The 22736-nt window shown below is 47.0% G+C and overlaps 1 protein-coding gene across 2 annotated transcripts in view; it reads right to left on the bottom strand.

The window, feature by feature from the left end:
• Positions 1–525, bottom strand: part of LOC146042250 (Fc receptor-like protein 5) — a 78823-nt gene extending 78298 nt beyond the window's left edge. The window contains exon 1 of one of the 2 annotated variants that reach the window (XR_014463809.1): positions 322–525. Coding sequence is in view for 1 of the 2 variants with exons in the window: in XM_083162176.1 (XP_083018302.1) it covers positions 322–385 (64 nt within the window). In the remaining variant the exon portion in view is untranslated. The remainder of the gene's footprint in view (positions 1–321) is intronic. The other variant, XM_083162176.1, reaches the window with a different exon arrangement.
• Positions 526–22736: the final 22211 nt, after the last annotated feature.

Here is a 22736-nt window from a genome sequence, read left to right on the forward strand (position 1 = left end):
TGTGCTATCAATACCAATTGCCGTATTTTCGGGATAGAAAATGTCAAAATTAAGTGTATTTCTGGATACAAATACACCTATTTTTACACCTATTTTTTACACATTTCCTTTAGTAAATTTCCCATAATGTCAATTGAAACAGAAATAAAACTGAATTATTGTACAACCTGGTGTAATTGTATCTGATTTGGAATACAGAACTGAAGTAACTACTTTACTTTGCTGAATATTGATCAGTTTTCAATACAGTAGGTAAGGACAGAAAACGTTCACTAAACAACAAAGTTACACTTTCACACAATAAATCCCAGTAATCGTTACCTGGAAGCAGCTTCAGCCCCAGCAGCAGCAGCATACAGGGGAGGATACACGTATAGAGACCCATTGGCGATGCCTCCTGTCTGGGTCTGGTGCTGCAGTCTCTGCCTCTCTGCCCCAAACTGGAACCTTTGTCCTCTACTCTCCAGGTCCCAGCCGGCTTCACCTCTTCTAAAGGGAAGTCTGTGAGATATTAATTAATAACCAGATGCTGTGGATAATGCAGGGTTATATCGTACACAGCTTCCTGGTAGCTCTGCCAATAACTCACATCCTATGTACATAACACTACCCACAGTATGCACAGGCAACAGAACTCATCTTCACTGGTAATAACAACTGCCATGGGCTGGGCATACTCTATTTCATAGTTAGATAAGGGGGGGTGCAGGAGATACTGAGATACTGTACCCCAGGCCCCACTATCTCAGCAACAGACAGACTTTCACACAGTGACATTACTGGCTCTCCTGATTCCTTTCCCAGTGTATGAGTAGTACAGAGGCTGCTGCTATTCCTGCATGTGACAAGACAGACTGTACGGTAGATTTTATTTTTCCGTATGTATTTTGGGGTAAATCATACTTGCCTACCCTCCTGGAATGGCTGGGAGGCTCCCGAAAACCAGGTCCACCTACCAGCCCCAAGTAAAAGTGGGCAATTCCCCCGGCATTGCCACCTGTCTTCCCCACCCTCAGCAGGGGGGGGGGGGGGGCATAGGGACCAAATTACGTGAATTGCGGCATAGTAGCCTCACCCACGGATGTGCAATGCCTGTAATACCACATTGTATTGTGGGGGCGTGGTCATGGTGACACCATCGTACTGACCAATTCAGTACTTTTGTTGTAAGCCCCGCCCCTACCCCTTTTACATCACATCAATGACTCATTCCAGGGGGACAAAATCATTTTTACCTGGACTCCCTCTTAATTGCCTCAGACCCCCTAAATCTTAATCCTGCCCTGCCATCATGTGTGCACAATCTAATATACACTTCCCCTCTTTATGCAAGCCCCCCTTGTCTTAATTGTCACAGACCCCGAAACCATAATCCTATCCTGATGTTTTCTGTGTCTTCATGAAACACCCATTATTTTATCATATTCGTTTCTAGATTTTTTTTTAAATTAGGTCAAAATCAGCTTCTACAGTACCTGACATTCCTGAAACACAGTGCGTAAAATTAAAGTTAGAGGTCGATTTAGACATGACAGACGTTGATTGGTTAATACTTTATCTCTTTTCACATAATAATAATAATTTTATTTATATACTGTACCATTGGACACAGAAAATTGAACAAATCACAAAGAAAAAAGAAGATATGTCCTATGTAGGTGCACCACAAAAAAAGAAAGTGAAATGTAACTTTAATTTAGTCATTCTAAAAGGCTGCGAAAATATTAAAAGCAACAAAAATAGACATCACAGGTGGGGTTCACACATTTAAAACTAAGGTGGCAGGCAGATGTTTCTTTATAATCCAATATATTGGATGTTTAATGTGTGTCACAATTGAGCAGTGTGTGACTACCTAGGTCTGTGCAATTATTGCAGTCTTTTAGATCAATGCAATCACTGCTGCCAGATCCTTATGTCTGGTGCCAGGTAGGAGTGGGTCATGTGACCTCTTTGAACTCCTTGTGTCTAAGACTCACTTCAATACATAAAAACAGTCACCGATTGAGTTATGATGTTATATACAGAGGCACTAAATTCTTAATAAGAGGTGCCCTGCGTAATCAACAATGTGTATAGTTAGATGTCTGTTACAAGTCCCTCTTTGTAGGAGTTCAAAGAGGTATTAATACCGCTACTACTTCCCATCTGCCGCAGGGATCCCGCTGCCGTTGCCCGTGCCGTGGGTGCTCCTCACTTTCCGTGGGTGCTCAGGCCCCGGAGCACCCACGGTTTCGGCGCCTATGCCTTATACAAGTTATGCTACATGTTACACCACAAAGTAGTACCCCTTATACATCTTATGCTACATAGTAGAGCCCCAATTCCCACTGTTATCAGGGATTGTGCTTTGCGTGCCTGAAGCACGCAAAGCATAATCCCCAAGAAGCAGCAACCAGGACCTGCGATAACATATGGAATAAGGGACATTTTCGTCTGGACCCTAATGTCAGACGCTAATTGGATACCATGGTAAAGACTATCGGCCAAAGCAGTATCAGGGACAAGAGGATATAAAAGATTTATCTGGAAAACACACATGATAAAAAAATGTCAATTACATTGAGTCATGAAGGAACATAGAGGCATATTCTTCACTTTCTGCATTTTTAAAGGACATATTGGGCCAAATGTAGTAGGGTACAATTTTTTTCCCTGCAAAAGCCAGAAATCTGGCATTTTTTTACTACCAGGAATGTGTGTGGCATTACCCTGCTGGCTATTAAAACCCGGTGCTGGTTTAAAAAATACAGGGGACCCCTACTCCTTATTTTTTGATCCAGGACCAGTCCAAAAGTCCGGTGCTGGTTTTATAAATACAGGGGACCCCTATTATTTTTTCCCCCATAATTCTGCAACCAGGACCAGCTCAAAGTGCCCGAGATTGGTTATGTTCGTAGGGGGGAACCCAAACCATTTTTTTTTTTATTCTTAACACTTACACCCTTCACAGACAGAAGCATGCATGGATCTCTCTGATCTGTGCAGGCTTCTGTCAATCTCAACTGCCATAAGTAGGTCTATTTTTGGCCAAATTTTTAGTGTTTGGTGTGCGATTTAAATGATATTTGCGATTTTGTATGTGAAAACATCTGGATGCGATTGTTGTGCGATTTATTGGTCATGGCAAAACGAGCGGGTTTTTTTTACCACAAATCGCACCCTATTACGAGTGCAATTTGCGGAAAACATGCTATTTGTGATGATTTGACCATAAAATTGCACCATTTACAAAATCGCACACTATTACATTTGGCCTATTGTGTAAATTCACATATATTCCATAATTCCTGAACATGCGGGGGCAGCATGTTTTCTAACAGCAATGTAAGAGCAGCAGGGGATCTGTATCCACAGTGGGACACAGCTTTAATCAGTGCTGGAATCAACTGTCTGATCCCAGTGCTGACTGTGCTGCAGCAGCAGGTGTCCAGGGTCTGGAGCTACCTATTGGTTCATGATGCTGGACAGTAAGCAGTGACAGGTAGCGCCGCAATATTGCCATTTTTCATTTAATGCCCTCCATGAGCCAATCACATTTTGCAGAGCAGCAGCCAATGGGGAGCTCACTGCGGCCACTTCCCTATGATATCAGATGCAAAGGGAAGGGCAGGATAGAGTCTGGTAGAGGTGTAGAGTGAGAGAAGATGCTCGTGGAAGAGGCAGCGGAAGAGGCCAGATAATGCCAGGCTCAAGAAAGATGCCCGGTGACAACATAAAGAAGAAAAGAAAAGGCAGTGCTGCTGGCCAAGATTGGCCAGTGTCCGAAAAACTAAGCTGAGGACCGAGAGACTTACAGTGGTGGGATGCAACAGAGCTGACAAAGTTCCCAGGGCCGGTGCTAGGTTATTTTACACCCTAGGCAAAAATGCTGATTCATGCCCACCCACCCCCCCCCCCCCCCCCCAATTGAAGGCTTGAAGGCACTCTGGGCCACTTTAAAAAGTGTAATTAAGTCAATGTTTCAGCACTTTATTGTGCTAAAAAGCGCAATAAAGTGCTGAAACATGGATTTAATTACACTTTACTAAGGAGTATTATACTAGTCCAGTGTGCAGCAAATTGTGGGGGGCAAAATAAATAAACAACACTGGTTTCAGAGTAGAAGACAGGGTGTCTGGTGCAGGTATAGCTGCCTGCCACGGACCACAGGTAGGGTTAGTAAAACAAGAAGAGGAGCTTACAGTGTCAGGCTGCTCCTTCTAGCATCCTGTACCGGCTCAGCTTCACTCTGCTTCCTCCTTCCAGTTCCAGCTTCCTCAAGGAGTGCCCAGTGGCAGAGTGTAACCTGTGCGCCGTCGCGCCAGACATGTGTCCGGCACAATGAGTAGCTGCAGCATGCCCACGCCTCTATCCTCCACTCCTTATGCCCGCTATGTGCTGCGGCGGGTGTGAGGTTGGGGACGGCCGGGCGATCGTGAGGTTGGGTGGGTGATCATGAGCTTGGGCGGTCGGTGGTGAGGTTGGGAGATTGGACGGCGGGTGGTCATGAGGTTGGGCGGATGGAAACGAAACCACCTGGGACCACCAGCTGAACAAAGAGCACCCTCCAGTGGGCGGCGCCCTAGGCAGCTGCCTAAAGCCCTGGAAGTTCCCCACTGTAGTCTCTCCCAACCAAACAGGGAGGCCCTCGGTGAAGGCACCTGTCCTCTACCACTTCCTAGGCCACCAGGGTTCTGGAAATATGCCTGTGGGGGACATTCAGGCACTAGGCCTGTGGCCACATAAAAAGCGCTAGGCCTTGGGGGCCATCTGCATATATACAGGTGGCTTTGGGCACTAGGCTCAAGTCACATCTCATTTTAGGGGGGCACTAGGCCCGGGGCTTCAAGTCAATACTTAGGCCTGTGGTCCAGTAGGGGGCATTAGACCCAGTATAGTGATTTCATCCAGTCAATTAGGGTGATCTGGCCCCAATTAGAAAGGCCACATGATAGAACCTACCATTTTATGGTGACCCTGGGCACTAGGTCCAGGTCACTCAGTTTGTCCCCAATTGAGCAGGCCCAATAGGCTGGAGCCTACCAAATAATCATTAACCCTGGGCACTAGGCCCAGATCACTCCATTACCACCTCTAAACAAGGTGCTAGGCTCTGTTAGGCAGCCTGCCGAGGCACAAGGTGAGACAATGGGTGACAGGAGGTGGAAGGTCAGGCGTGAGCCCGCAGCTGGGACCGCTGTTTAGGATGGCCACAGTGAAACCTACTCTGACTCTGTTGAGTCCCCCGGGCAGATGCAATACCCCTGCAAGAGCTAGGCTTCGCCTGTAGCCGCCGCATTCGAAAGAGCTGGTTAGGCCAGCTCCAACCCCGATGCAGCCAGGTCTTAGGTAATGACAAGGGGTGAGCAATCGTCAGGGGGTAGCCCAAGAGGATAAACTAACTAACGGGCCTATCTGGGAGTAAACCCCTGACTGTCGGCACCTGGCCAAAGACAGGATGCGACCCAGTCGCAACACACAACTAACAAATGGGGAATCTCCAAACAGAGGCACACAAAGGATAGTGATTCCCCAAAGCAGGGTCCAGAAAAGAAGGGGGAACCCCTGCCTAACAGGGACTAGTGAGACAGATAAAGGACTGATACAGAGGGGACTGATGGGAGGATGACAAAAAGAAGCAATGACAGGCCCACGGAGGGTAACGAGGCCACGGAGGGCAACAATGTAACTGAAAGAATCACCGAGCTCCAAAGGAGCACTTACGTGACCCACGGGGAGATGGAGAACGTGGATCAGACGCAGGCTCTGGCCCGGGACTAGATGAGATGCAAGGCACCCACGAGAAGCTGGGAGACAGGAACACACAGGAAAAGGTAATCCAGGCAAAGGAACCGGGGACCAACGACACCGGGGACCGGATATATAAGCTGAACGCTATAACCTGAACGGATATATAAGCTGAACGGCAGACGCCGGCTTTTTATCCGAATCTGGCGCCGCTTCTGACGTCAGACGCGCGTGCTCCGCCGGGCGGAAGTTCGGGGACGTTGCAGAGCAACGTCCCGACGCCCGGCCTCAGAAAGAGGCTTGGAACGCTGCTCGGCAGCGTCCCTAGCCCCGCATCGCTGCCCAGCATCCGCCGACCGTCCGGGTGCTGGGGGTCCCGGACGGCGGCACACAACAGGCTCAGTAAGTTACTTCATGTGTATGTGCTGTAAAGTGAACAGGTTGTGCGGCTGTCACCTTTCCACGTATAACCTCTAGGTGGAGGAGTGGTTCAGTTCACCACTTAAATCAGCGTAGCACACACGATAATAGTGGGAATATCCAGGGCTCTGAACAGGCTGGCCAGCTCTAGCTGGGTAGATAGGCAGCGACTTAAAGGGACAGAACTGTTTTTTGTACTGTGGCGTTACAGTGGTTGATGTTTCCGTGCAGAGCAAAGTTTGGTTGGAACGGTTAGTTAAAGTTTGTGTCGCACTACACACACATTGTCTGTTCTAGGGCTCGGTGTTGAACTTCCTGTAGTCATGTGTCACATTTAGTTAGGTGTAGGCCCTGTACGGCTGTGGTGTTCTTGTCTCCTTACCAGGACCTGTACAGGGAGTTGTGGTTGAAGTACAAGATAAGCGATGGTGAGTATCAACTCTGTCCAGTTGTCTCAGTGTTTGTGTGTCTCTATCTATCCACATTTTTTCTGGTTGAACAGTGAACCTTGCACCCTAGCGCAAGGTTTATTTTTCACCTGCAGTGCGAGTACCAGTATGTGATTATTTGGGTCTGTAGCCAAGAGTGTCGAGTATGACCAACACTTAAAAACGAAGGTCCTATTTGGAGATACGTCTTGGGATGGTAGGTGCTTCGGTCAGTATGCCGGAAGTACAGCATTCACCTTTTTTCTTTTCTCCAAGGTCATCATGTCCAGTCGGTGTATCAGGACTGTTGGTTCATCTCATGGTCTGAAGGTTTGAGGGTGCAGTGCCAGGTAAGAGGCCTGTCTTCAACTGCACGGCAGCAGGCACTACCTCTTACACCATGCCAACATATTGCTTGTGTTGACCTTTTGAAAATGTTGACCATGGAAGCTGGATGCTTAAAGGACAGTAAAATGGTATTATGAATAACAGAACTGCTGGATAAAAAGTGATTTAATTAAATATTCTCTGTGTGTGAGTGTCCACCATACTTCCAGTTATATGCAGAGATAGATTATAATTGGGTACATTTAGGGGGAGATCAACTCTTGGAGACAGTTGTTGAGTCCTTTTGGAGAAAGAGCGCTACAGTAGCACACCCCTGACAGTAGAAGGATATATTAAAGGGATCTTTGATCTATTATCTGAGTCTTGTGCGACTGACAAAGCCCCCCCCCCCCCCCTTCTTCCATTGTAGCATAATTTAAGCTGGGGGCCCCCGGAATGTGGAACAATATGACCAGGGGTCTCTGAAATGTTATTTAAAAGCCAACGTATTGCTTCTGTGGCTGAGATCTGAAATATATATGTGTTCTCTATGTCTCTATCTATATTAAAATAAATATATACTTTATATAAGATTATATAGGGTTGTGTGTGTGTGTGTGTGTGTGTGTGTGTTTGGGGTGGCACCAATATATATTTTGCCTCAGGGCAACTGGAACGAACTTACGTGGAGGGAACTATAATGTTACATAAAAAAAACTGGGGCAATTCACTGTGACACAATTGGAAATGGAGGAACTACAGTATAGTGTAGCTCCATGTCTGCATTTAATATAGAACTTGGGCTATCCTTTGTGTTTCTATGTTACTTTACCATTTTCACTTATATTATCTCAAAATTTTCCCCTGCAATATACTATAAAGTATATACAATATACAACTTCCCTCATATGAGGTGTAATTTTAAAGACTACCACAAGATGTCACAATAGGATCATCATACAAATACATAAAGTTGAGCGAAGCATTGAAACTAATCAATTACAGGTTGAGTATCCCGTATCCGAATATCCGTTATCCGAATTATTCCGAAAACCATACTTTTCAGAAAGTGGGAAAAAAAATTTTTTTTTGCTAAAAACTCACTGGGGACATATGTAACAGCACTACTGAGGACATGATATGTAACTGGCACTAAATATGTGCTGACAATGATTGCTTGGCATTCAAATTCACTATCTGAGATAGTACACACATTTTGTTTCATGTTTTGAAACCTTGTTTTTTATACAAATGAAATATATTTATGTGTATTTTATGTGGTAATAAAATATAGTTGTGTGTATTTTATGTGTTTATACAGCATAAATGCAAGATACTTCAAAATACATCATTGAAATATAAAAATATTCCGAAATACGGAATAATCCGTTATCCAAAATTCTCCTGCTCCCGAGCATTTTGGATACGGGATACTCAACCTGTATTTACAATAAAATAGAGAATTAACCAGAATAAAGAAGAATTGGAAATTCCACTTAGGAAAAATTATAGATGCAGGGGCACTATTCAAACAGTATACGGTCATTGGAGTCGACACATATAAAGTCGACATGCATTGGGTCAACCAATGAAGGTCGACATGGCTTAAGTTGACACATGAAATATGGGATGCTGTGAACCAATACGGCATATCCTCCAACATGACCCATTCCATTAGGTACAAAATGCTCTGTTCCTGGACTTCCCTGCCAGTGGCAGTTACAGAGGTTGGACTCCTTACAGTCCAATATTCAAATAGGGGGGACACATCAACTGCCAGTGAGTCCAGGACAGTGATGTTTGGGGTGGCAGTAGGTGTGGCTCCCCTTTTTGAATATTGGACTGTGCTGCAGCCTCACCTCTGTAACTGCCACTGGCAGGGAAGTCCAGGAACAGAGCATGTTGTACCTAATAGAATGGGCCATGTTGGAGGAGGGTATGATACGGTGTCCATGTCGACATTTGGAACAAAAAAAGTGAAAAACCCATGTCGACCTTTTGACTGTATACATTGTTGCCACATGCAAATAATAGTTTTATCATAATATGACAATCAAACAATTTTTTATTCAACTTCAAACACATCACATTAGTATCAGACAGCTGCACCCCCAAAGAAAATGATCAGGAGCACATCCCCCTGCCGATAAAACAGTGCTCATAACCAAATGCAGGACTATTGCATTGTCTGTAGTTTTGTCCTGGAACATTTAGTCAATTACATACCCTTTAACTCAGAACGGGCTTTAGTCAGGATTGTTCCCGAAACTCAGAGAGTACAGTAACAAAGGGATTGTTATCAACCGTACGTGCTGCAGCATGCAAGACTATACTGCAGGACTGGATCTCACCTCACCCCCCTTCTCTTAATCTTTTCAAAACTAAATTCAATCATATTTTTCAGAGGGATTGGCTTGAGACCACCCTAGATAGGAAGAAACGTACCAGTACATTTTTTAAACTTGCGACAGTTATGTGTCCACCCTTCCTTCAGAAAAGGATTGCGGCTATGCTTAAAAATACTGAATGGTATGAGGTGAGGCGATTACTTGGTAACCCCCCTATCGTCTCAGACTCTTAATCTTAGGCTTGGTTTGTGGCCCTTCAAGACTCCGGGCTCCCAGTTATTTCTACAGTTGAATGGTTTCTCAGAAAGAATCACACCAGATACCCTTGTTTTAATTTTCACAGTGTATTTTATTTCAACTGTGATTACAAACTCGTGACTTGAATGTACAGCAAACAAATTCTTTACTTTATATTTCATTGTTTCTGTAAATGTAAATGGAGTACAGTCAAAAGTGGTTAGTCAGGTACAACCGCACTTTTTGCAGACAAGGGAGTATGTGCAGACCCCAACTTCTCCATGCGTTTTTCCGCTATGGATGAACCGCTAAGGGCTAGGGGCCAGATGTATCAAGCTTCAAAAGTGATAAAATGGAGAGTGATAAACATCCAGCTCCTCCCTGCCATGTCACAGGCTGTGTTTGATAAATGTCAAGCAGGAGCTGACTGGCTGGCTGTTTATCACTCTCCACTTAATCACTTTTTGAAGCTTGATACATCTGGCCCTAAGGAACTTATATTTACTATACAACAGGGGACCGTAAAATTGGAACCTCCATTCAGAACTATTGGTTTCCCTGACAACCACAATTCAAATTTTGAGAGAATGTATGTATGTGTATGTTCATTTTTATTTTTATTCTAATGTTTCTAATGCATGGATTTACATTGTTTATATGAATTTATTAATAGAATAAAATAAAATCATTTTATTACGATATTAATTTTCAGGGTTGCCCTGAAGAAGAACTGCAAAGCGTATGCCGGCCTCCACAGATGTGCGGTCGCTCCCTCAGCCTTCCTTTACCACTGTCTGATTGTTTGATTCTTAGTCCTTTTAAGGACTCTAATGTTTTGTTGAATATTGTGCATATGTCTCCTTGTCAGATACCGCTACCTCTAGCATCAGGCACGGTGACCGGAGCTGATTAAAGGTCACCCTGCACATCCCTGCATACGGTTATGGGAACTGTAACCCGCATAGATAACCCTACTATCTGGCACAGACTGGGTTATAGCCACGTGCCCCAGTATATTGCCGTACCTACCCACCTCGGGTGGGATTGTGTCCACCAGACAGTTTATATAATTATCAGCAATCTATGCTTTGCAATGTATGAATTGAGCAGATACTACAAGCAATAAAAAGGCTGAGCAGCACACACCAGTCGATATCTGCCTGCTGCCCTGAGTACAACTCACCCGCTAATCACTGTGTTGGGCTAATAGCAGGACCTATACGCTACACAGTGAAAATTATTAGCATTGCCACTCAACTAAAATTGCAACAGAGACTGCAGCACTTTGTGACATATGTTTCATTTTCTGCAGATGCATTTGCCAAGTAAAAACACAAACTGACACAATCTCATACTGGATGTAAGTTTATTTATGGTGTTATTTTGTGACAAAAATGAGACACTGCACACAGACAGGAGGGTATCAATCTACAAGATTTATTTATACAATTACGTGTAACACGTCCCCCGAGTGATATACAGGCTACATAGCCGACACATAGGGTAGAGAAGCAATAATATTATAATAAAGCCTATCAGGAATAAAGTGCTAAGGGACACCGCATGAGCCCAAGTTTTTAACTTGCACTATTTTTCACTTGTCCTTGTTTCATGTTTTATGTAGTCTGTCATATCTCGCAGCTTTTTAATAATTAAACCATTAAAAGGTATATTTTAAGTCTTGAAATTATTCTTTGGTGCACCACTAAAGAGACAAATCTTCTTTCTTCTTCTAATTCTTAGTTTAGAGCAGAGAAGGGAAAGGGGGGGACATGATAGAAACTTTCAAATACATCAATGGTTTTACCAAGGTACAGGTGGGAGACATTCTTCACAGGAAGAGGAGCAGCAGAACACGAGGACATGCACTGATACTAGGGGGAGGAAGGTACAGGTGGGAGACATTAGTCACAGGAAGAGGAGCAGCAGAACACGAGGACATGCACTGACACTAGAGGGAGAAAGGTACAGGTGGGAGACATTCTTCACAGGAAGAGGAGCAGCAGAACACGAGGATATGCACTGATACTAGGGGGAGGAAGGTGCAGGTGGGAGACATTAGTCACAGGAAGAGGAGCAGCAGAACACGAGGACATGCACTGACACTAGAGGGAGGAAGGTACAGGTGGGAGACATTAGTCACAGGAAGAGGAGCAGCAGAACACGAGGACATGCACTGACACTAGGGGGAGGAAGGTACAGGTGGGAGACATTCTTCACAGGAAGAGGAGCAGCAGAACACGGGGACATGCACTGACACTAGGGGGAGGAAGGTACAGGTGGGAGACATTCTTCACAGGAAGAGGAGCAGCAGAACACGAGGATATGCACTGATACTAGGGGGAGGAAGGTACAGGTGGGAGACATTAGTCACAGGAAGAGGAACAGCAGAACACGAGGACATGCACTGACACTAGAGGGAGGAAGGTACAGGTGGGAGACATTCTTCACAGGAAGAGAAGCAGCAGAACACGAGGATATGCACTGATACTAGGGGGAGGAAGGTACAGGTGGGAGACATTAGTCACAGGAAGAGGAGCAGCAGTACATGAGGACATGCACTCACACTAGGGGGAGGAAGGTACAGGTGTGAGACATTAGTCACAGGAAGAGGAGCAGCAGAACACGAGGACATGCACTGACACTAGAGGGAGGAAGGTACAGGTGGGAGACATTCGTCACAGGAAGAGGAGCAGCAGAACACGAGGATATGCACTGATACTAGGGGGAGGAAGGTACAGGTGGGAGACATTAGTCACAGGAAGAGGAGCAGCAGAACACGAGGACATGCACTGACACTAGGGGGAGGAAGGTACAGGTGTGAGACATTAGTCACAGGAAGAGGAGCAGCAGAACACGAGGACATGCACTGACACTAGAGGGAGGAAGGTACAGGTGGGAGACATTCTTCACAGAAAGAGGAGCAACAGAACACGAGGACATGCACTGAAACTAGAGGGAGGAAGATTCAGGGGAAATGTGAGGAAGAATTACTTCACAAAAAGAGTAGTAGATAAGTGGAATAGCCTCCCATCAGAGGTGGGATAGGCATATTGATATCCTTACAAAAAAATAAGGATCAAATATGGTTTGAGGTAAAATGTTTAATAAAGGGACAGACTAGATGGGCCAAGTGATTCTTATCTGCTGTCAAATTCTATGTTTCTATGTAACTAATGCACCTTTGCTGAAACTGTTTATTGCACTGGAAAAACAAATGTGATTGTACAATTGCAATGCTTCAATAAAAAAAAAAAAAAACAGTTTCTATAAGTGTTTCATTCAACCCCATACAAGGTACAATCCATACAAGATGCCGACATGCTCAACAGCTGTTTTTCCACATTACCACTGATTTGCATAAATGTACTGTAAGGGCACAATAGTAGGAATCTGCAGCGTGTTTAACTGCACAGGTGTACAGAGACTTGAGTTTACAATGATGGAGACGAGTCAAGTCAAGCATTCTCAGCTTCAAAATATCATTCCTCAAAAAGTACCTGGAAGAGCAGGTACTCTTCCTTCCACCAGCCAAATAGGAACACTCATAGAAACATAGAATTTGACGGCAGATAAGAACCCCTTGACCCATCTAGTCTGCCCTTTTATTAAACACTAGCTGAACTGCCCGGTATTGCCCGAGAAAACCTTGCTGTAAAATTGCTGTAAAATGTCATCTTATGCTGTGCCAAAGACCTAAGATTGTAATTTGTTATAGATTCCACCATAATGTTAGAATGTGTTTGCATTGATACTCAATGCCAGCAATGAAATCAGGTGTGGTGTTGTTGTTTGAAACACACCGCTCCTGACTTGATAACTTGTGTGTGTTGAAGAATTCCACATCCTCTCCTGAGATTTAGCACCTATGACATACCCTCCAACATCTGAGGGTCAGAAATCGGTACAAAATCAGAAAGAGGCAGGGCCACAGGAAAGGGGGTGTGGCCACATCTCCATTTCTATACTTTCAATGGTACAGTTTCTAGGGTGTGTAATTACAGGCACTGAGTGCGTGGAGACCAGGGTGGGTGTTACCACGTCATAACTAATTAAAAATTCACTGCTCTCCTCACAGAGTTGCTGCAGCAGTCTGACGTCTGTGGATCAGTAAAGCACATGCATCGGGCGTCTCTACCAAACAGTGGGGCAGCTCCTGAGTGCGGGAGCAGCCCAGCCACGTGACGTCACGACGCGACGCAATGGGCCAAATTCTTCCCTACACCCGCCAGGCCAATCCACCGATCCAGCCATTGCAAGCATCAACAGATGCATTGATAATGTTTGGTAGATGGGCATGAGCGCTGCAGGTATTTTTTTGAATGTTATGAGTGTAAGAATTTGAGCAATAAAACTGAGATGAAGATTTGTCACGTTAAAGTGTCCAAGTTTCTCAATAAATCGTGAAAAAATATAGGTGTACATAGAAATACAACCAAGAAATGAAAGTAAGATTAAAAAATAAGTTCAAATTGATAACTGTTTGGATGGGGGTGGGTTGAGAAACAAATCTATAGGGGGTCCCCAATTGATGGGAAATTTTCATCATCTGTTTAGTCATCTGTTTCCCAGATCATCAATCAAGGCAAATTAAATCTTGGTGTTTTTAAAATTTCTAAGTGAGATTTCCCAAAAACAGCTTTGAAGTGCACACCACCGGGTCCAGAGGTACCTTGTTGCTGAATTTGGTGGCTCTAAGTGCCACGGTGTGTCTGCATTGCGACAGACACGCACACACACACACATATACTCTTCAACTTATTATATAGATGTTACCTCAAACCATATTTGATCCTTATTTCTTTGTAAGGATATTAATATCCCAAGCATGTTTAAATCGCTCTACTGTGCACCTGAGAGCACCTCCAGTCAGTACACCTCCCTAGTGGAGTGTGGGGACAAGAGGAGGGGAGCAGAGAAGAGGGTTTAGAAGCATGAACTAATGGGCCCCATACATCAGCAATCACAATTTATGGATTTCCAGATACAGGGATTTTTTGGACAGATAAATGGATTTTACAATCTATCTGACTTTGCCCACACATTACAGATGTATTTCAGTGATCGGCAGATTTTTCCATCTAAAGATTGCATCTTCATATCGGGAAATTGCCCAATTGATTGCTGTTCATAATTTAAATAGATGAAGAAGACGAATTGGGAATGCCCACACATATAAAAAAGATCCGCAGATAATACCAGATTATTAAACATGTTTAAAAACCTGATTAAGCAATCGATTGGCGATTTTGATTGGGATTGCCAAAAGGGGGAGCCCACACATCTAAAATTAATTGTGGCAATCATCTCCATATCTGAAAATTGTCACAATTAATTGCTGATGTATGGGGCCCTTTACAGGGCAGCTGCCCTAGGGCCCAGCAATTCTAGGGGCCTCTGAGCAAGGATTTGCTGGTGCATCTGGAGTTACTTGTGATTCTAGTAGATATTGCTGCCCGGCTGTTTCGATTGTAAATTGTACAAAATCAGAGCTAGCTGCTGGCTGTAAGCTGCTAATTGTAGGATGGCTGATAGCACGTGGAGACACCGCGGGAAGTAAGGATTTACTTAAGTAGGGACCTCACTGCATTGCTTTGCCTAGGGCCCACAATGCCGTTAAAATGGCCCTGTCCAGAAGCTCTGAGCAGGGGGAGAGTTCAGCTACAAAAGAGCTGCCATTTATTAGTTGCAGTTCCATGTTCTGCTAACTAATAACTATTGTTTCAATAGAAATGATCTGTGTTTAATTCTGCGCACATTTTTTTCTTTCTGAGGCATAAAAATACAGTAACAAAAACATTACTGATGGGTGGGAACTATGACAGAACAAAATTTGGTACTTATGTAATATCTGGGCTCCCGTTTTTCTTATGAGACCGCGTCCCCTCGCGGGGCTCGCTGCGCTCACCACGCTTCGGGCACGGTGGCTCGCTGCGCTCGCCACACTATATAAAATCAACTACATGCGTAGTTGGATAGTAGGGGTATGAAAAAATGGGGTGCATTTAACATGGGAGCCCAGATAATACATAAGTACCCAAAATTTCATTAACCAATCAGGACAACACCATGAACAAGTTTTATCAGGCAATGAAGGTACACATAATGATACCTCGAAGCCAACAATGTAACAAGCATTATTAATATTTACCAATTAGTATCAGAGTCCAGCTAGCTGCTAGTGTCACAATGGGAAAGTTACAAAGATTCACAGTGAAACAATAAAGGGGGTGATTCACGCTGGCTCGTAAAGAGCCAAATTCGGTCCGGGGTCCGATGTTTCGGGTCTGCGAATGCGTATCGGGGAAAATACGCATGTGCAGACCTGTAGTGCAAAGGCCTTCACCGAGTATTATACTCACTACAGCAACTCTATTATAAAGGGAACTGTTACACTGTTATCAATTAATTGGGAACTCTCTCATATTTATTATTGGCCACATAAATACCAGTATAGGTTCTAAAGGCCCCCACATACAGCACGATATTCAGGCATTTTCTGAGCGATTCTAACAAATCGCTCATAAAATGCCTGAAGATGCATGTAAATCGCTGTGTATATAGCCCACACAGCGATTTACATGCGCGCACCCGCCGTTCTGAATCTGTCCAAGATTCAGAACGGACGGGCTGTACAATTCAGAGCAGTCGCTCAGAAAGCTCCTGCTCATCTCCCGCATGTGTGGCTGCGGGCAGATGAGCAGGACCGAGCGACTGCGGACGCCGCAGACCCGCCGCACCCCGCACCGCAGAACCGCCGCACCCCGCACCGCAGAACCCGCCACCGCCGCCACCCCTGACCTCCCTCCCCCACCAGCAGGAGCACCCATCGCCACCCCCACCTCACCTCGGCGGCAGCGCGGCGGCATCAGGACGGAGATGTAAAAAAAAAAAAAAATTCAAATTTCAAAATGGCCGCGGCCAGCCAATCACGGCTCGCAGCTCGAGACAGGGTCGGGGCAGTCAGTCCGACGGCGGAGGAGAGAAGAGCTCCTGAAGTCCTGGGAGGCGCGGCCAATGCAAAAGAGCTTAAAAGGCCGCCGCCCCCAGGTGAAGAACACAGATGAAGAGGCAGAAGCCCTGGGAGGCGGCGGCCATGCAAAAGAGCTTAGGGGGCCGCTGCCCCCAGGTGAAGACCAGATGCAGTTTAATAAAATACTAAAAACTCTGTGTTTGTGTTTTTATTAAATAAAACATTTAAAACCAGTGTTTGTTGTTTTATTTTAATATTTCCTTTACAGGGGGGCTATAGGTACCGGCGGGCCTTTAATGCCCCACATGCTGGTACCTGTGGCTCTCCCAAGTGCCAGCATGTGGGGCAGGCTTGCTGGGACCTGTAGTCCTACTGTAAAAGACAATATTACTGTTAAATAAGCTATCAACCCTGCACCCACCGCCCAGGGGTGCAGGGGATAGCCCCGGGCTGCAGCCCAGGCCTGGGGTGCCCTGGAGAGGGGGGACCCCCTTATTTGGGGGGTCCCCACCTCCCCAAAAACTCCTGGCCTGGGCTGACTAGTTAGGGTGGGTAATGCTTTGGCCACGGGACACCATCAAGCGTGTCCCCTGGCTATGGCATTACACCCCCTACTAGTTGAGCCTGGTGCTGGTCTCCAAAATATGGGGGACCCCTATTCATTTTGTCCCCCGTATTTTGGAAACCAGGCTCAGCTCAAGAGCCTGGTGCTGGTCCCCAAAATCCGGGAGACCCCACGCACTTTGTCCTCTGGATTTTGGGAACCAGGACCACTCAAAAAGCCCGGGGCTGGTCATGCCTGGGTGTGGGGACCCCATGCCATTTTTTTTTTTTTACAAAATTATTGTCTGTGTGACAGAGGATGAGACGCTGGACCCCGGACTTGGTAAGTATTTTTTTTGTCAGCTCCCACTGTACCACCAACGTTTAATAGTTTGCATATGGGTTTGCATTCGGTTCAGGGGGAACCACTAGCCACCGTGATTTAATTTTTTTTTTTTGGGGGGGGGGTAGCATATTAGGGGAGGTGAAAGAATACTTATTAAAGAAGACATTAGTTATGTGCTAGATGTGTTCAGTAATAATAACATTTTTGTGATGAAGTGCAGTGTTTTACTTCACTTTCTGTGACAGATTTGAAATCTCCCGTGCTGAATCTCCTATTATGAATCTCTGACACAAATCTCTCTGTATGTGGCTCATTGTCTGAAATGAGTCACAAGAGTGAAATCTCTTGTGCTGAATCTCCCGTTATGTATCTCTGGCACACATCTCTGCATATGTAGGGCCCTTAAGTGGTGTAATGGTGTGTACACACGTTAGATGTGCCTTAAGATCCTATCCACGATCTGATCAGATAGGATCGTGGATAGGATCTTAAGGCACATCCGATTTGCATCCTATCTTGACTATATAGTGCAGATCTGCACTATATAGACAAGGCAGCCAAGACTTTCTGGCTTCCGATACGTGAATGCGCATCGGGATCGGATCGGGATCGCAAGGGTTAAAACCCTTGCGATCTGCATCCGATTCCGATCCGGTGCCGATCCGATGTTGACTATATCATCAACATCGGAAAGGAAATCGGACCGTGTGTACACAGCATTAGTCGGATTCAATTTTTTATTGTGCAAATGTATGTTTTTTATAGTTTTTATTTTTATTGTGTATTTACTGTATTAAATAATTATTTAGTGAAAATAATAACAAAGATCAACACAGTGCGCTCTCTTTTATTCTGTTGTATTGAGTATTATACTCACCGATACATTCACACACAGCGGTGCAGACAGGGGGTGGGCAGGGAACTGAAGTATGGCGATACCCAGCGTTTCCTGTGCATTCCTAGAAAAACGGTGGGTGCGCCCAGAGAAGGGCTGGGTGTCCCCATGTGAATGCAGGCGTGGCAAAGCCTGATCAGGGTGGGCGGCTGACGTCATAGGACGTCAGCCGCCTACACTGTGTACGTCCAGGAGATCGTAAATAAAAGTCAGTCTAGAGTAACTTTTATTTGCAAATGGTTGGAACAATCAACAATTTTTCCTTGTACACTCGCATTCGAATGGATATGTGAGTGTACACACACACAGGGAAAGGGGCGTGCATTCACACACCTGGCGGGCGCCATCTAACAACTCGGTAAGCACCAAATGTATGCTAATTACTGAACCAACGTGAATCACCCCCAAAGTACCAAGATCCTGCCTGAGGTTACATGCTCATTACCCAGGGGTTACATGCTTGTTACCTAGTTGCAGGGGCAGATTGCAAACTAACGTGGCCTGAAAAAAATTCTACAAGTGTGGGAGGCATCAAATCAAATGTAGGCAGAGCCAACACAAAGATAGGCAGGATTAACACATCACTACACTGTCTAGTGACCTATAAACTGCAGTGAAAAAAACACAAACCTCCACATTTCAAATACCCCCCCCCCCCCACTGAGATTGAACACAGATCCCAAAACCACCTTTCAAAAAACAACTAATATCCATAATCCCCCAAATATCCCCACCCTTCCCCCAGTGCAGCCCAGAAACACCCCCGAAATTGTTAAATCCCCACATAGCACCCACTCCTGCCCCTATAACAGATGGTTATAGATGAGCACCTGCCTTATACTCCTTTCACACCAGAAAATGCAGGGACTTAACCCAGGAATATGGTCCTTGGATCATGTAAGGACATTCCCGGGTTGGCCCCTTTCACATCGTCCTAGTCCTTGCATTTTCTGGTGTGAGGGGGCAGCGGGTGGCTGGGTCTGGGGTCCGGGCAGCAGGGGGTGGGGTCTGGGGTTCAGACTGCGGGGATCCGACAGCGGTGGCTGGGTGCTTGCAGTCCGCCCAGCTGTTGCTGACAGATCACCACAGCCTGGACCCCGCTGCCCAGATGGCAGCAAGCCAGGATGCAGGGTAAGTACCTTTCACAACGGCCTGTTTTCCAGGCTGGTCCCGGGAGCAACCTTACTATCTAGCACAGTGGAATCCTGGTAAATTTGGTCCGGGAACCTTGCACACCAGCGCTAGTTGTTCCCGGGGCCGACACGGGAATTCAGGCTGGTGTGAAAGGGGTATTAGATGAAGGTGTGCAGTGTTAGGTTCTCTGCTCTGTGATATGGCAAATGTTGTACATGTGGGAGGAAGGAGGGGGATGGGACCTCTACTCTGGGCCTAAGCCCTGTCGACCTTAAGTGATCAACTTAGCGACCCTATACCATGCAAACATCAACAGAACATCAGGAAAATCATACTTTTATATTAAGTAATCATAAGAATAATGGGTACTTATGTAATATCTGGGCTCCCGTTTTTCTTATGAGACCGCGTCCCCTCGCGGGGCTCGCTGCGCTCGCCACGCTTCGGGCACGGTGGCTCGCTGCACTCGCCACACTATATAAAATCAACTCCATGCGTAGTTGTATAGTAGGGGTATGAAAAAATGGGGTGCATTTAACATGGGAGCCCAGATAATACATAAGTACCGAATAATGTGTAATGACATCAACAATATCTTAAAAGCCAGAGCTCGTAGAACAAAATGGATGGAATCACCAGAATCAGCAGCACACAGATACCCAGAGTCAGATCCCAGGCACCACGTCAAAGAATTTTTTTTTTGTTCCACATTGCAAAACATTTGCATTATAAACATATCAGAGGCCATGACATTGTATGGTAGGTACTTCCTCTACATTTAATCAAAGTTCATTGAACAAGCTGAAGAATAAATAACTTGTTCCTGTTTCAGTGTGCTGTGACATGTTGACTTTCAGGATGCCGACATGTTCAGAATGTCTACAATTGACATGTGGACTTACTTTTGACTTATTTATTATGCTGGCATTTGTGAAGGTCAACATTCCTATGTTAGCCTGACCGTACTGTTCATGTCTCATCATTTTGAATATGATGCCATTTTTTCCAGTGCTGACATTATGAATTTGACTAGACCGCCAACATAGGCTTCCATGAGACATCAGACGCAGGGCTTTTCTGGAGTCAGTGGGATTCCCCTTCAGTTTCAGGGAGGAGCTCAAGTGTAAACACACATGCGGCTCCTCTTTCCGCTGCATTCGGGTCACTCGGTTTGTTTGATTTGACACTTGATTCTCTACATGGACAGAAGGGAATGTGATCTACACTGGAAGTAGGTGAGTAGATAGAGCGAGGGCCGCATAGGTCAGAGGGAATTTAAGAGCCTGGGAATTTGTTGTCCATAAGCATTGTAGCAGCAACAGCAGTGCATAGCCGTAGGTAATAGCAGAGAGTGGCAGGTAGACCTGCCAATCAGGGTGCAAGGGGGCGTCAGCTTAGAGAGGGGTATATCTGGGATTGCAGCCAGGAAGTGAGCCTCTTTGAGTCTGGATTGATCCTGGATCACCTGCAGCTGACCTGTTCCGCAGCTAAGTAGTTTTTTCCATTCTCATTGCACCATGTCTGGCCGCCCACGCCGCTCAGCGCCCCCCCCCCCTCGCTGGCTCGCGGATGCCGCCCGCCCGCTATCCTCCGCGGCGTCGCGGGGTGGAGGGCGGACGCCAGCCGGTCCCAGATACGCTACAGGGCCTCCGCCCTCAGCGTCTAGCGCCGGCTCGCCGGCGCGATCATACACGCTGCCGCCGGGTGCAGGCGCGCTCCACGCGCCTGGCTCACCCGGCGGCCGCAGCAGCATCACAGATGGCGCCGAGTCCCTGCTCCAGGCCGCGAGTCACGCGGCCGGCGGAGCAGGCGACAGCGGCACTTCAGCGGGCGCAGACGCCTATCCGGGGGCCTCGTGGGGGACCCCCCCCGCCGCCGGAGGCGCCCAGCTTGCACCCACGGCAGTATACTCCAGCCCCCACCAGCGGCAGGGTCTGGGCCTAGCCGGCACACAGACGCCGGGTTCCCCAGCAGGTCCATCGCAGGTCAATCGGGTGACATCCACCCCCGCAGGGAGCCCCATCCAGCTCATTACCGGGGGACCAGCCAGCAGCCCCATACCACTCAGGGTTGGCCAGGTTATTTCTTTGCCCAGGGGTGGGGGGATCCCCGTCACTGGCCGCGGGGGGACAGCCCCCGGAGTTTTTCCACTAGCTGCCATGTTAATCCAGGTGCAGCCAGGGGGCGCGGGCCAGGCACAGGCCGCAGCCCCTGCCCCTCCCACAGCTCCCACATACCCACATCAACAGCCCTGGTATCCGGGCATGGGCCCAGGGGCGGGCTACTCCGCGGGTTTCCAGGGCACCCCCCAGATGCAGCAAGGTGCACCCGGTGCAGGGCCCCACGGGTTTAGTCCTTTTCAGCTCCACGCGGCCCAGGGACAATTTTCCCAGGTGTGGTCCGGGGCCACTCCAGCGGCAGGTGCTAACCAAGGCTACCAGCCCATACCGCAGCAGTTCTCTCAGCAGCCAGCCTGGGGCCCCTCCCCGGGTTTCCCATATTTCCCCGGCACAGGCGGGTTGGGAGGCGGGGTTTCAGGCCCAACCTGGCAGGGGTACCCTCCACAGCCAGCTCAGCATTGGCCGACCGGCCAGCAGCACTTTTATCAGGGTGCCAGTTACCCCACGGGGCAGCAGCAGCACGTAGTACCCGCCCAGCACCAAGTTTCATCCGCTAGTGGCGCTTCGGGCGGGCAGTTTGGGGGGTACGACCAGGCGCAGGCTTCACGTTACGGTTCAGCCAGTAATATCTTGCCTTTGTCTCCCGAGCATGACGCAGGTGCTGGTCCGGATGCAGTGCCTAGAAGGCCATCCCGCAGGACAGTCAGCGAGCCAGCACGACAAGCAGCTCCACAACCTCGACCTCCCACACAACCGGCCTCTGCAGGCATGGAATCCGCCGGCTCGGTTTCAAGTGATCACCCTGCACTGGGCGTGTCATCAGCGGCTGCCGACACAGTACCGTCTACATCAGCCGCGGTTGAGCAGGGCGAGACATCTACGGGTGGTGAGCATTCTGGTTCTTCTATGTGTGATGCTTCGTCTTATCACTCGTCTGCCAGTAGTGACGGGTCTGGTTCCCCCAGGCGCCCGCGTAAGCTAGCCAAATTAGTAGCCCGCGCGGTAGCAAAGAGGGTCAAGGGCACCAAGCGCCCCAGGAGGGAGACCGCCTCGGCTGAGGCTCCCCCTTCTGGGGACATGGTACATTGCGCTAACACAGCTGTGTCGCGAGGTTTGCGCAAGGGGGTCAAGGACAGGATTAGAAGAGGCAAGTTTGTCGACCTGTTCGCACTCACAACGGACATGAAGAAGGACCTTGACAAAGCCAAAAAGGCCCCAGGCAATGGTGAGCTCGC

Source organism: Crinia signifera, chromosome 19 (assembly GCF_055691185.1).
Source record: "Crinia signifera chromosome 19, ASM5569118v1, whole genome shotgun sequence".
NCBI classification, from domain to species: domain Eukaryota; kingdom Metazoa; phylum Chordata; class Amphibia; order Anura; family Myobatrachidae; genus Crinia; species Crinia signifera.